This window comes from Zingiber officinale, chromosome 6A, assembly GCF_018446385.1.
Source record: "Zingiber officinale cultivar Zhangliang chromosome 6A, Zo_v1.1, whole genome shotgun sequence".
NCBI classification, from domain to species: Eukaryota; Viridiplantae; Streptophyta; class Magnoliopsida; order Zingiberales; family Zingiberaceae; genus Zingiber; species Zingiber officinale.
The window spans coordinates 12398957-12412929 of NC_055997.1; the positions used below are offsets into that span (position 1 = coordinate 12398957).

Below are 13973 nucleotides of genomic sequence, written 5' to 3' on the forward strand. Positions count from 1 at the left end.
CTAATAACGAGCCGAGCTCGAACTGTTCGTGAGCTTAGTAATTCCAAAACGAGTCGAGCTCAAGCCTTGTGATAAAAGTCCGATTTGAGCTCAAGCCAAGCTCGAGCCCGAATATAACTTAAACAAGCCGAGCTCGAGCTTAATACTGTTCGGCTCGGTTCGACTCGTTTACATGCTAAGTGCATGGAGAATAAGCATGGAAAACGTACCTTGGTCTAGAGGGGCGTCCTCTAGTAAATCGATGAACTGGTTGTGACGCTGATTGAGTCGTCGTGACCCAGAAGAGTAGATGAATGTGGATCGGATGAGGAGTTGGATCTGACTGCATGGAGCTGGACGCGACATGGATCCAGAAGATGGCACGCAAACTGAAATATGACAGCGGTACGTAGGTCAAAACATGACACACAGGCCAAAACACGGCAAGGCGGACGACACGAAGACCGGAACACTATATTGGCTCGAGGGCCAAAACATTACATCGGGTTGAGGGCCAGAACACTACATCGACTCAAAGGCCGGAATGCAATATCGAGGTGGCAGCGGTGGCTCAGAGGAGGTTGGATCACATCAACGTGAATCGGGGGTTGGATCGACGCTGAAATCGTATGGCAGTGTGGATCAGTGGTCGGACAGGCGTTGGAAATGTGCGGCAACAACGCTGGATGGTCGGATTTGGCGGCGGCGAGGGGGAGTCGACAACATCCTTGAACAGGGAAAAGAGGAGGGCGACTGTCGGTGTCGGTGTCGGCATCAGCATAGAGAGGGGAGCTATGACGGCCTTCTTCCTTTTCGGGAGAGAGAGCAGAGGAGGAGGGGGAGTGGTGGCTAGCTGGTGACGAGGTCGAAGGTTGATAGTGGCGGTGCAAGGAGGGTGGTAGTGTGCTTCAAGCCAAGAAGCATGGTGGCGAAGACTAGGAAGATGGAGGGCAGCGTTGGAAGATGGAGGGCAGCGTTGGCAGAGGAGCCAAACTCCCCCCAAAAAGCCCCTCTTCTTTGTCAAGCCAAAAAACGAAGAAATAAAGAGGGGAAAAGGAAGAGCCAGCGACAATGCATGAGCGTCCTTGGAAAACCAAAATCCTCCAAAACCTCAAGTGAGGAAAACCCATATCTCAATGACAAAAATGCCCTTCTTTCCCTCCCTAATTCCTCTGGGATCTTTAAGATACATCTGCATTATAAGCCTCCTCTTCAAGTCTAGTCGAAGGAGGTGCGAGTTTGACTGACTAGACCAAGCCTATTGTAAAGTGGAATTGCTCTGACTACGGAGTCAGATCGCTGGACCTGTCATATGATGTAGAGTGAGAAGTGATAGTGGTGCCAAACGAGCAGTGATAATAGTGCTGATCGAACATAATGCTGACCAAGTAGGTGATCGAGCGAATACCGAGCGAGCAATCGAGCGAATGCCAAGTGGGTGATCGGGCAAATGCCAAATGGGCAATCGAGCGAATGCTGAGAGAATAGCCTAGCAGAGGCATAGCAGATGCCAAGTAGAGTGATTAGGTGAATGCTGAGCCGGCGATCGGGTAAATGTCGAGCGAGCAACCGAGCCAATGCCGAACAGACGACCGAGCAGGCAACTAAGTGAATGTCAAGCGATAAATGCGGCAAGTGTTAGGACTCTTAGCGGCCGGCTAGAGGAGGGTGAATAGCCCCTGCACAAAACAAGCAAAAATATCTTCCTTGGCTTATAACTTAAATAGAATGAACACTTGCATAAGAATAATAAAGAAACTAAAAAGATGAGACTCAGCAGATTTACTAGGTTACAACCAGAGAGGTTGTTAATCCAAAGAAATTGAAGCACACTAAGAATCTCCTTCAGGCGGAGAAGCCTCTTACAACAATGAACTCACAGAAAAGAAGCTAAACAAAAATTAAAGTGCAAAAGTGTTGTTTCTTTGTGTTTCACGTTGTTTTTAGCTTCTGGGAGCAGGATTGCTTATATAGCCCTGCTCGGGCGCTTGGAAGCATTCCAGGCACTTGGAATGAGATAAAATCTTATCTCTGGTGCGTCGGTCAAAGTCCACGTCGATCTTGATAAAACTTGGGTTCTGAGCGCCCTAAATTGCTCCGGGCACTCATAATGGTTCCTGGCATCCCGAAGGGGAAAGTCAATATTTTGTTGACTTTCTCTCCGGGCCTCCAGCTTCGGCTCCGCTTGCTTTGGTCCAGGTCTTTCGCTCCGGCTCCGCTCGCTTGGGTGATTTCGGCTATCCGGGATAGGGCTCACCCGAATCCAACTTCCAGGCTTCTCAAACAAGCTTCCACTCCGGCTTCTCGTCCCTCAGAAACACCACACGCCTCCTTCTCGTCCGCCGGCGTACTCTTCCGCAGCAGCTCGTCTCTCAGACACACCGAGCCCGTCGGCTCTCTCCTGTGTCGTCCTTCTCACTAGCTGCGTCTTTTGCTTGACATCCTGTGCTCCTAAGTTCCTGCACACTTAGACACAGGATTAAACACAATAAGACCTAATATAACTTGTTTGATCACATCAAAACAACCTTGGGGTACCAATAGCAAGTACCAATCAAGCGCCAAGCGAGACCAATACCGACTAAGCGAAGAGTGAGACGAGTGCTGACGGAGCAGCAGAAACAAATACTGAAATGAGTGGTGAAGAGAATGTTGAGCTGAGCAATGAACGAAATGCTGTGCTGAGTGGAACACAAAGTGTCACACTGAGTGACGAACAGAGTGTCAAGCTAAGTGGCGAACGAAGTACAGTGCTAAGCGGCGAACGAAGTGCCGAGTTGAGTGACGAATGGAGTGCTAAGCTGAGCTGCGAACAGAGTGTCGCACTGAATGACAAACACAGTGTCATATTGAGTGACAAACAGAGTGTTGAGCGGTGAACGGGAGCGGAACTCATGGAGATCGAAGATGAACGGGAGCAGAGCCCGTGGAGATCGACGACGACAGGAGCGGAGCCCTGTGAGATCAAAGGCAAACGGGAGTGAAGCCTGTGAGCCGAGCGGGAGCGAATCCCAAGAGATCAAAGGGCACGAAGCCCGTGGGATACTATGATCCGAGACCAATGGTGATACTTCGGTCCGAGTCAGGTAGCGATACTTTGGTCTGAGACCAGTGGAGATAGCTCAACCCCAAACGGGGAAGGTGGAGCCCTGAAGTCAAGGGAAGTAGAGCCCATAGCAATATAAGGGAGTAGAGCCCTTACCATACATGATCGTGGAGTCGTGCTGACTGACTGAGGATCTGATTGGATCCCTCAACTCCCAAATGCCTGCAGAGTCGGGGAGAGAAATAATGTCGATCCCTTGACTCCCAAATATTCGTAGAGTAAGAGAGAGAATAGTCTGAGCCGTAACCGTCAAAGGGAGTGAAGCTCATAGCAATATGTGAGAGTAGAGCCCGTAGCAATAGGAGGAACCATAGCCCCATAGGTGGAGGGTGTAGAGCCTATAGCCATAAGAGGGTGTGGAGCCTCATGAATGGAGGGTGCAGAGCTTGTAGCCGTAAGAAGGTGCAGAGCCCCATGATGGAGGGTGTAGAGCCTGTAATATACTGTACTGGGGAGCAGAGCCTCTAGTCCTTGATCGGAGAGGGAGGCCCTTAGTCGGTGATCGGAGAGCTAGGCTCCTAGATCCTGATCAGGAACCTACTGACCGGTTGAGGATCTGACTTGGTTCCTCGACTCCCGAATACCCGTGGAGTGAGGAGCGAATATAATGTGTTTGTTGAAATCTATCGGGATCATGATGATGGCATAATTTTTCAACATCGTCTATCTTCACGTGCCAGATCAAGCAAACTTCCCACAAATGGCGTCAAATATGTTCCTGTCTGAAAGCTGGAGATGACACGCTGGGCAAGTGGTTACAATGTTGACCAGGCGAAGACCTCCAGATTGAATCGAAGACTATGGGTTGGGGTTGAGATCCCTACACACACTCAAACGAGCCAATAGAACGGTAGCGCCAAATACTAGGGAAGATGTCCCTGGAAAAGACCCTCTGACGCTCAAGTTAGTGTATTGCCCAAGCGGGAAGTAGAACAGTAGATGTGTAGGCGTGTGCGAGCGTAATGAGTATTTTTTGCATACCTTACCATCAGAGAGGACCTCTTTATATATTACTTCTGTAACATCCGTAATTATGAGATGACAGAGAATGTCAAGTGCCATAAGTTGTCTCGTAAAGGAAATGCATAAGCCGGGAAGTGTGTCGCCAATGATTTAGAGTCACGGAGGCAAAGTGCGTCGTCGAGATTTGGAGTCACAAAGGCAGAGTGTGTCGCTAAGGTTTGGAGTTATGAAGTCGGAGAGTGATGCGTCAGACATTGAGAGTGAAAAGAGTAGTTGTGAGTTTTAAATCCAAACGAGAATAATATAATAATTTCATCAGAGTTGAAGAGTTGAAATAAATAAACTGATTTGCTCAGGTATCCAAATCAAGAATAAACTTATACTAATACAAAAACTGAATGTAAAGTTTAATTTTTTATTGGAGTTTTAAACGCAATTTTCTGAAACTTTTTTCTTGATAAATATAAAAAGAAGACGAGATTTTTTTCGTTATTTTATTTTGTTATTAGTAATTTTACGAATAAATTTCTATGAAGTAATTCTAAACTGGTGTTGTTTTTATAAAGTAACTTTAAGATGATGATGCTTTGTATAAAACTATTCTAACGTAAAATATAAAAAATATTTTGAAAATTAAATTATGGATAGAACGTTCTTGTGATAAATTTTAAAAGAGAATGGATGAATAAAAAAAAGATGCCTTTAGATATCTTTATCAAATCTAAAATAGAAAATATATAAAATTCTTGTATATCAAATTTGGATTTGGCACCGATTTATTTGGAAGGTAGTTGTTATATCCTATCAGTTCAGATTTCTTGGACGGTCTACCCTGGTCCCTCTTTATCTCATTCAAAACGACACACCAAATCAGTCATCAAGGATATTTCGGAGCACGGAGCCTTGGATCGTCGAGTAAGAGTCGGAGCCTTGGGTCATGGATGACATGCTGCTCGAAGCTTCGGGGGACGAAAACCAAGATAGTTAGTTTGCATTCAAATGTCGTCTGAGCTTAGGTCATCGTGGAATGCCCTCGACGATTGATTTGGTATATCATTTTGGATGGGACGACCCAGAGGAGATCAGGCGAATTGATATATGATATGGGACGTCAGATATATATAGAATTCGACCTATTATCATTCTTATACATATGACAAAAGGTAATTCACTCGTCCCAGTATCACTGTCAACTCGTTCCTAGGCTAACATAGAGAAGATAAATCATAAATAACTACTAGCTATTAGTACAGATGATAAGATATGAGAGGAGGCAGGGGCGTAGCCACCTTAAGGAGAGGGTGTGCGACCGCCCCCTCTCACAATTTATTATTATTATTATTATTATTATTATTATCGTTTTTGAATAGTTGATTCATCACCATTCAATGTCGAAAACTCAAATTGATCACATATTTGAAAAGTTCATGACCTAAGTTATCCATTAGTACCACTTCTACGAGGAAATATCACGATTTGAAATGTTAAGTATCGAATTTTAAAAATAAAATATATAATAATAAACGGATAAACTAAATCATAGGGCACAAAGTAAGGAAGCTAAATTAAAATTGAATCGAGTTTGAACTAAATTCAATGAGTAGATATGGAGATAAATATTATGTTGGTTCAAATTGGAATTGATTTGAAGTTGAGTTATGACCAAACCAAGTTTAATGTTTAAACGAGTTCGAACGATTTAAAAAGAATTAGGATATTTTTGACGAAACCTTTCATTTTTTTCTCTCCCTCTTCTCCCTATGACGAAACCTTAATATCCCCGTCTGCCGGCTTAAAGCCTCGAACCCCCAGCCACTTGTCAACCCAGCATTCACCCTGATTAACCCTCCTCCTACATCACCATGGGGCAGGCGTAGGGGGCCGTCGGGGCGGCGGATTCCGCCTTTTTGTACCATGTTACATCCCAACTGTACTATATGTCACCCCTTCGCCCATTCCTCTCTTTTATTTTTTTCCTCTTCTTCCTCATTTGCTTCTTCTCCTTCTCTTCTCCAATGTAAGTAAACCTACAATTTTTCATCTCCTCTTCTAAAGCACAAGAGCTTTTTTCTTCTCCTTTCTCTTCTCCAGCAAGCAAGAAATGTAATACCAGTTGCTGTCCTCTTCTAGCAACAAGATCAAGCAGCCATCAACCCCCCTATTTCTTCCTCTTCCGGTATTTTTTAGGATTTTATTGGCACAGCAAAAGAGTCATGTTTTGTCTTACTTTACTCTCTTTATGTTATTGCTGAGCTCATCGAAACTAGTCAAGGTTGCTAACGAAGAAAGTAAAGTTCTCCTTTTTGTTTACTTCCTCTCTATTTTATCTTCTCTATTTTTCTCAAAACTAGTGATCTTCCAAGATTTGTAAGTTATTCCTTTCTCGTTTCATGAATTTTTGAAAATTGCCCCTTCTAATCGAAAATCCTAGCCACGCCCCTGAGAGGAGGTATACTTAGACAAACTAAATTTTGATCCTAATATATCATGTGACATGTTTTAACCACTGCATCATCCCGTGAGGATATTATTATCATTTTTATACACGTTCAAAGATAAAGGTAAAAATATGTAATTTAATTCTTAAGAAGGTTAAATATGTAAAATTGCACCAGATCGTCGCGTCCATTTAAGAACCCTAGTTCATTCTATTTAGTAAATTGTTTTTCCCACCCCCTCTGACAGCCCACCTCCCTCTCTCTCCCTTGTTAAATGACTTTTTTGCCCTTTCCTTTAAAATAACAAGTTATTTTATTTTTTTCCAATTTTATTTACTTTCTTTAGTTTACCGTTTATTTTTTTCAATTTTATTTACTTCCTTAGTTTTATTTTTTAAAATAAATTTTATTTATTATTTTTTTCATCATTTTTTTTTTATTTTTTATCCATATTTTACTTTCAAATTTTTTTATAAATAATAACTCCTAAAATTTATTATTAAAAAAAACAAAAATTATAAGATATCGAATCCTCTATCTCAATATCACCTGTCCACGTGTCCCACTCATTGCCCCAGCCCATCATCGGTGGCACCGCCAGCGGCCTTCGGTCGCCACCCCGATTAAAACTATATCCTAGGGGGAAGGTGAATACGGTCGCCATCGAAGCGATCAATCTCGAAATTCGGCCGGATTTGAGTAAACTTTCCTTTGTCGGCGATATGAGTCTCTGCTTAAATTCAGTCGAATTTTGATGTCGATCGCTCTGATAACGACCCCCGGGAGTTCACCTTCCCCTAGGGTATAGTTCTGGTCGGGACGACGACCAGAGGCCACCGGTAGTGGGCTTGAGGCGACGAGTATGATAGGAGGACAGAGAAAATTAGGGACAAAAGATTCAATCTCATATTACGAATATAAAAAAAGTATGACTTTTTTGTCGAGAAAATACTTAAAAAAAATGATATAAAGGTAAATAATATGATGGGACTGGGAAGGGAGTGTGTACGAAAATCTACTATTAAAAAAATAAAAGATTATAAATATATAATAAAAAAATTAAAAAGAATTAAAATTATAGAAAAATTGATTAAAAAAATAAAAAACAATAAAATAAAACAAAACAAAATAAAACGGAAGGTGGGAAAAGCACCGTCAGTCTGTCACTCAATAAATAATAAAAAAATTATTAAAAAATAAAACTGATAAAAACTAAAATTAGTTAAAAAAACAAAACTTAAAAAAATTAAATAAAAGAAACGTGAATGAGAGGAATAAGGAAAAGGATAGAATGGTAAATATCTTTGAGTTTTATGGTGGGCCCGGGGAGAGGAGGGTGTCAGCGGGGGTGGGAAAAGCAGTTCTTCTATTTAAATCCTCCAACCTGTAGCTTGCTTCGCTGCCCGACGGTTCGACGCTACGACTGTGTATGCCTATGTATTCCTCGTTCTTGATCCTTCCTTTTATTACAAGCTATTTGTTGTTATTGATTCTTCTGTCTCTGGCTGGGATTAGAGGCAAGGTTTCGATCTTACCTCGGGATGGCTTCGCTCGGTGAGCTCGCCTGCACCTACGCCGCTCTCGTCCTGCACGATGATGGAATTTCGATCACAGTTAGTCGCATTCTAGAAATCTACCATTTTCTTTCAGAAAGTTACTTTTCTTTTGATGCTCTGTGGCTCTGTGCAAATCTGATTGATTCCTTTGTTTGTTTGTTTGTTTACGATCAGTCGGAGAAGATTTCAACCCTGGTGAAGGCTGCCAATTTGACCATCGACTCCTTCTGGGCGTCTCTCTTTGCCAAGCTACTCGAGAAGAGGAGCGTGGACGATCTCATCTTGAGTTTGGGATCGGGTACCCTTTTGTTGCCTCCCTTACCCTTTTCGTTAAATACGCCAATTTTCTAAAAACGAGTTCTAGTTTCGTAAGTTCATTTCCCCCCTAATTTTTGGATTATATTCCAGGCGGAGGTGCTGCATCGCTTGCGATCTCTGCCGCCCCTGCTGCGGCCGGTGGTGCTGCGCCCGCCGCCGCCGCTGCAGCTGAGGAGAAAAAGGTGTGAACTTTGCTCTTCTCTGTGTACACAGTAGACACTCAAATCAAGATCACCTAGACTTTGAATTCTAGTTACCATGTTCATGGTTTTATTGATTTGCAGGAGGAACCCAAGGAAGAGAGCGACGAGGACATGGGTTTCAGTTTGTTCGATTAGAGAGAGAGCGTAGATAGATCAATCATGAGTCTTTTACAGGTTATTTGCTATCGATTTTGAAACTTTATTGTTCAATATTGACATTTTCCTTTCATCCATTAATGAGATTGATTTGATTTTGTCATCGATGTTTAACATTTATAGCTGTTGCTCATTGCTTCTCTTGATCTTTTTGATGTGAAATATGTGCCAGATATAGCTTAGTTTGATTCATGAAAGCTATGTTTTTACTAATATATTTGTCTTCAGCATTTCTTACTGAAGTGTGTTCCTTGAAATGAGATCTATCCACAAATTGAATTAGTTCTCCATTTGTTTTTATTTGGTAGCAATCCATTTAGATAATGATGTGAATAAGCTGTCCTTTTTCATTGTTCATCAACTATCCTCGTTCCATTTTATCCATGGGAAAGCTGTGTAATCATGGTCAATTTATTTTCATGAATCAAACACAAACATTTTCCTTGAAACGATAATAGATGCAGCAAAATGTCACCTCATGTAGAAGATGTGTGTGAGTATTTGGATAGTGAACAATTAAGGATCTACAGCAAAATTTCACCTCAAGCAGATGAAGAACATACCATTTCATGGCAAAGTATCCCAACGCTGAAAAGCACGGACTGTGAAGAACCCCAGGACCAATCCCTGGTGCCAGCCCTCCCCATCCTTCCTCCGCCACAATCTGCTTCAATGCATCGGCGTCGTTCTTCCTGGCCGCCCCATGCGCCTGTGTCATCAAGTCTTGACCACGTCCAGAGGCGTAGTAAGCGACGCCGAGATCACCCCGCACAGCACGCTCTGCGCCGGCTCAAGAAACTCCTTCCCTGTTCGACTCAGCACCAAGCCCTACATGTACTCGAACGAGGAGTAGCTGAGTATTCCGGCTGGTAGATTCCTCAGCTGAGTGGCGGAGTAGCCAGCGTAGAGCCCCAAGATGCCGTCTTGCTCGAGGATCCGGAGGACTTCCCACGATCGGCCGACGGTGCCGGCCTGCATCCTCTGGGTGATGAGCTCCTTGGGGACCATGATGGCGGACGAGATGATGTTTCTCATGGCGCCGGCGGTCGCCGGGATGAAAAGGGGAGGGAAAGCCGGGATCTTTGGAGAGGAGGGACTTGACGAGATCGCAGGCACCGAAGTAAACTGCGGAGGAGGAGGCGGATCCAACGAGGACGGCGGAGACGCCGTGGTAGAAGCTAAGGATGCCGTGGGAGCGAAGGTCTGGATGGCGGCGTCAAGGGCGCCGGAGTAGATCTGGGCGGCGTCCTTGGTCTGCAGCTTGGTCTTGATGGCGTCGATGGGGAGCAGGCAGACATAGGTGAACGCTCCGGCGGCTCCGCCGGCCAATGCCCCCATGATGGCAAGTTCGAGGTCGGAGTGCGACTTGAGGAGGGAGCGGTAGCGGGAGGGGGATTGGGAGATGGAGAGGAACAGGGAGGCGAAGGTGGAATTGGGGAGAGAAAGGGAGAATGGGAGATGTTGCTGCAGGAACTGAAATTGGAGAAGAAGAGGGCGTTGAGGTTGTAGAAGGACGAGAGGAAACCTTGAGGTAGAGAAGAAGAAGGATTGGGCGGCGCCGCCTCCATTTCGACGAGAAGGAGAAGCGGCCAGACGAGAGGCTTATGAGATTGCGATCGAGAACAAAAGGCCTTGTTTGTGACTTCAAAAGATTGATGGGGCGGATTGCAAAAGTTGATCAAGATAGGGCTTTCGCATAGATAGATGGATTAGGATGATTGGTTGATTTGAACTCCACTTATTTTTGATTGTTTGATTTAGATGGATTTCATCTTAAATCAATCAATCATTATATTGATCTATTTTCTGGATTGTGCTTGGTGATCTTGAAGATTCGCTCTCGTTGCATAGGCCCCATCTTCGACAGACTCTAAATTTTTTTAAATATTTTTTGTAAGTAAAGACTAACAAAACTAAGTTAAATTTCTCTTCCCATATAATCAATTTTACTCTTTCGCAAGCAAAAAAAAAAAAAAAAAATCTCCAAAATCTCTTAAACCCTCACCATCGCTTTAAGCTGTTGGTCTTGATCACGATTTTGGATAGAGCTAGGCTTGAGTTACATTTTGGTACCAAAATTGCATAGAAGTCCTCGTCTCCAACTCTCCTTGACTTGTCATCTTCATCGCACGTCTTCACCTTGCACGCTGCCTCGTTCGTTGTTATTGTTGTTGTTGTTGACCGTTGTGTAACCTAAGTCTGTGTCTTTTGTGAGGTTTTGGGTTGATTTCCACCTTTAGATAGTGAAATTCCAAACCTATTTTGTGAGGTGAGAAAACCCCGAGTTTGTTCTTTGATTTTGGTTTCAAACTTATGGGTGCGTTTGGTTCAGGGTTATTCTTGATAACCTTGGTTATCCATCCAAGGTTATCAACAAAAACCTTGTTTGGTTTAGGTATTCGATGATTCCCGAGTAATGTTCCATTCCCGACACGTCAGCAAAAGGGTCATGCAGCCCGGAATTGGAAAACCTCAGAAAACTAAGGTTTTTCTTGATTCCGGGGTTAATGAATTTTTTTTTACCAAAAATATCCTCCGATAAGAAAAAACATGAAAAAAAAGAGAAAAAATGTAAAAAATATTAAAAAATGTAAAAAAATAAAAAAAAAAATATTTTAAAAAATGTAAAATTTAAAAATTTATTTTTTAAAAAAATAAATAATTTTAAAAAATAAAAAAAAAATAAAATAAAAATTTTAAAAATGTTTTAAAAATTTAATTTTTTTTTTTTAAATAAAAAAATTTATAAAAATTTTAAAAATAAAAAAATAAAAATAAATAAAATAAAAAAAATTAAAATTTTAAAAATGTAAAAAAAAATATAAATCTAAATAATATAAAAATATAAAAACATAAAAAAAAAATAAAAAAAACACATGAAAAAGTAAAAAAAAAATATATAAGAAAAAGAAAAGTAAAAAACATTAAAAAAATAAATAAATAAATAATAATAATAATAATAATATTATGTATAGTTGGTTTTGTAATTGAGGGTAATACGGTAAAATATTAAACTAGGGTATTCATTAAAACCTTCAAACAAACAAGTTTTTGTTACATTACCTAGGTTGAACCAAACAACATTTGGTTATGTTTTATTCCCCATAACCTTGGTTATGTGATTACCTGATAATCACATAACCAAGATTATACATGATGACTTGAACCAAACGCACCCTATGAGTTGTGGTTGATTACTGATTAATTGTGTTGTGTTGTGCTATTATATAGATATGGAAGCTTTTGGTCTGGATCTTGTTGGCCTTGTCAACTCGAATCGAATTTTAAGGTCAATTTTTAGTTTTGAGTTAAATATTGTTTTTATGTTTTAATTTGAAAATATGATTTTTGGATTATGGATGGTGAAAATTGATCTTTGGTGATATTTAAAATTTTTAAAACTTGATATTATTTATTCGGTGGATATTCACGTGTTTTAGTATTGAATAATTTGATTTTGGAATGTCGATGCATTAGAATTGTCAAATATGATATTTAAAATTTTAATATTTGATTTTTTGACGAGGTTCTAAAATTTGGTAGGTGTTAGTCGGATGTTAGATTAGTGCCTAGGCGAGAAACTAGGCACCATTAGGTTAGGTGGAGTCCACGATATCAATATAAATTACATGATGAATTACATAATAATTAAAATAAATTATCTTTCAATTTGTAAGTATCAAAATTAAAACAAATTACCTTTCAACTTCAATAAATATTGCGAGTGTATAATGAAATGACATTTCTAAAGAATGAGGGACCAACTTTCAACTCAATTCCTTCCAAATCACTCATTGAGAAAAGATGAGACAATAATTTTTTTTTCTTCAAGTTTAACTTTTTGATTTCTCCAAATTGTGGGCTTTTTCATTCGCATTGATTCCTCTAGCTTTAGTTATTTAGTACGATGAAGATGAAGCTTGGAGCTAGCCATGACGGAAAGCCAATAAATCAATTTTCTGATTGGACCAAAGTTTAAGATTTATAAAACTTAAGTCCAACACAAAAAAAAAAAAATGTTATATTTTAAATTTTTTTAATTGGACTTTAAATTAAAAAGTCCAAATTAAAAAAAAATCATGAAAACATACACTATTTCCTTGACGCCTAGACAATTCGATCGATTAATTGACACCTAGGGCTGCCTAATCCTGCCTAAGTACCAAGGCCATCTACGCTGGTCGACTAGTATGTTTTCGGTGTGGCTCACTAGCACTTAGCGCCTAGGCAGCACCTAAGCTGTCGCCTAGACCGATTGTTAGAACATTGATTTTTATAAGTGAAATGCAAAGTTTCAAAATTTTAGAGGATTCTAAAAAGTTAGTCGTTTAAAATCGAATTTAACGTTGTTAAAGATAAAATTAGCATTTTATAATAAGTGCTTGTTTAATGTCTATAATAAGTGGTTGTTTGAGAGTTTGATTTGTTTATTTTTTTTGGTAGAAATTTGGAATGCCTATTAATAGAAAGTATTATCATGACATGATAAGTGGAAAAGAAAAAAAAGTTGAAGAAATTATTAAGTCCCAAAAAGGCATCATCGATTGATTTGTTATCAAAGAATTAAAAAATCCATCACTCAGAAAATTTGGGTAGTGTAGAGGAAAAAAATAATTGCAATGAATTACATGAAGGCTTAGTTAGCCATTGAAAATGATGTAAAGGAAGATATGAATGAGATTGAAGGTAATGAAAGTGGTGATAGTTCATCGATTCCACTTAACATTTTTTATTCTAGAAACTAGGAGAATTTAGATTCCAAGTGGAAGGATCAATTAGTAGAAAAGAGTTCTATAAGAGATAATATGACAGGGAAAGGTCGTAAAGATAGGTAGGAGTGTAAATGAACCAAGCCGCTCAAGAACTATTCGAAATTCGGTTCGATAAAAGCTCGCTTGAGCTCGTTTAATGAAACTCGTTAAGATAAACAAATCAAGCTCAAGTTTCACAATATTTGGCTCGTTAGCTCGTGAACATGTTCGTTAAGCTCATGAATTAACTTTCAGAGTTTCAGACAAAAAAATAATAGTTTTGATATTAATTTATAGATTTTACACTCTACTTATGAAACATATCGAAAAATATATTAAATTTATTTATTAGAATAAAATTATAAATTTTAATAAGAATATTATAATTTTCTCTAAATATATAATTTAGTTTTTAATGAATATTTAAATTTATAATTTATATTTATTAAGCTCCTTTAGACTCAATAAAAGCTCGAATAAGCTCGTGAGCCATGAATATATTC

At 40.0% G+C, this 13973-nt stretch overlaps 2 protein-coding genes across 3 annotated transcripts; one reads left to right on the plus strand and one right to left on the minus strand.

Moving 5' to 3' along the window:
- Nucleotides 1-7884: 7884 nt before the first annotated feature.
- LOC121995838 (60S acidic ribosomal protein P1-like) lies at nucleotides 7885-9285 on the plus strand. 2 transcript variants are annotated; one of them, XM_042549613.1, is made up of 5 exons: nucleotides 7885-7913; nucleotides 8002-8099; nucleotides 8217-8340; nucleotides 8451-8542; nucleotides 8645-9285. In XM_042549613.1, the coding sequence occupies exons 2-5, from the start codon at nucleotides 8028-8030 to the stop codon at nucleotides 8696-8698; spliced, it is 342 nt and encodes a 113-aa protein (XP_042405547.1). In that variant the 5' UTR covers nucleotides 7885-7913; nucleotides 8002-8027; the 3' UTR covers nucleotides 8699-9285. The 2 variants fall into 2 exon arrangements, with proteins under 2 accessions (XP_042405547.1, XP_042405546.1); XM_042549612.1 differs by having other exon boundaries at nucleotides 7903-7923; nucleotides 8004-8099.
- A 262-nt stretch (nucleotides 9286-9547) lies between these two features.
- LOC121994620 (protein MITOFERRINLIKE 1, chloroplastic-like) lies at nucleotides 9548-12891 on the minus strand. Its single transcript, XM_042548593.1, has 2 exons — nucleotides 12883-12891; nucleotides 9548-10192 (listed from the first exon to the last, which is right to left on the minus strand). Exons 1-2 carry the CDS (start codon nucleotides 12889-12891, stop codon nucleotides 9548-9550), a joined length of 654 nt encoding a protein of 217 aa, XP_042404527.1.
- Nucleotides 12892-13973: the final 1082 nt, after the last annotated feature.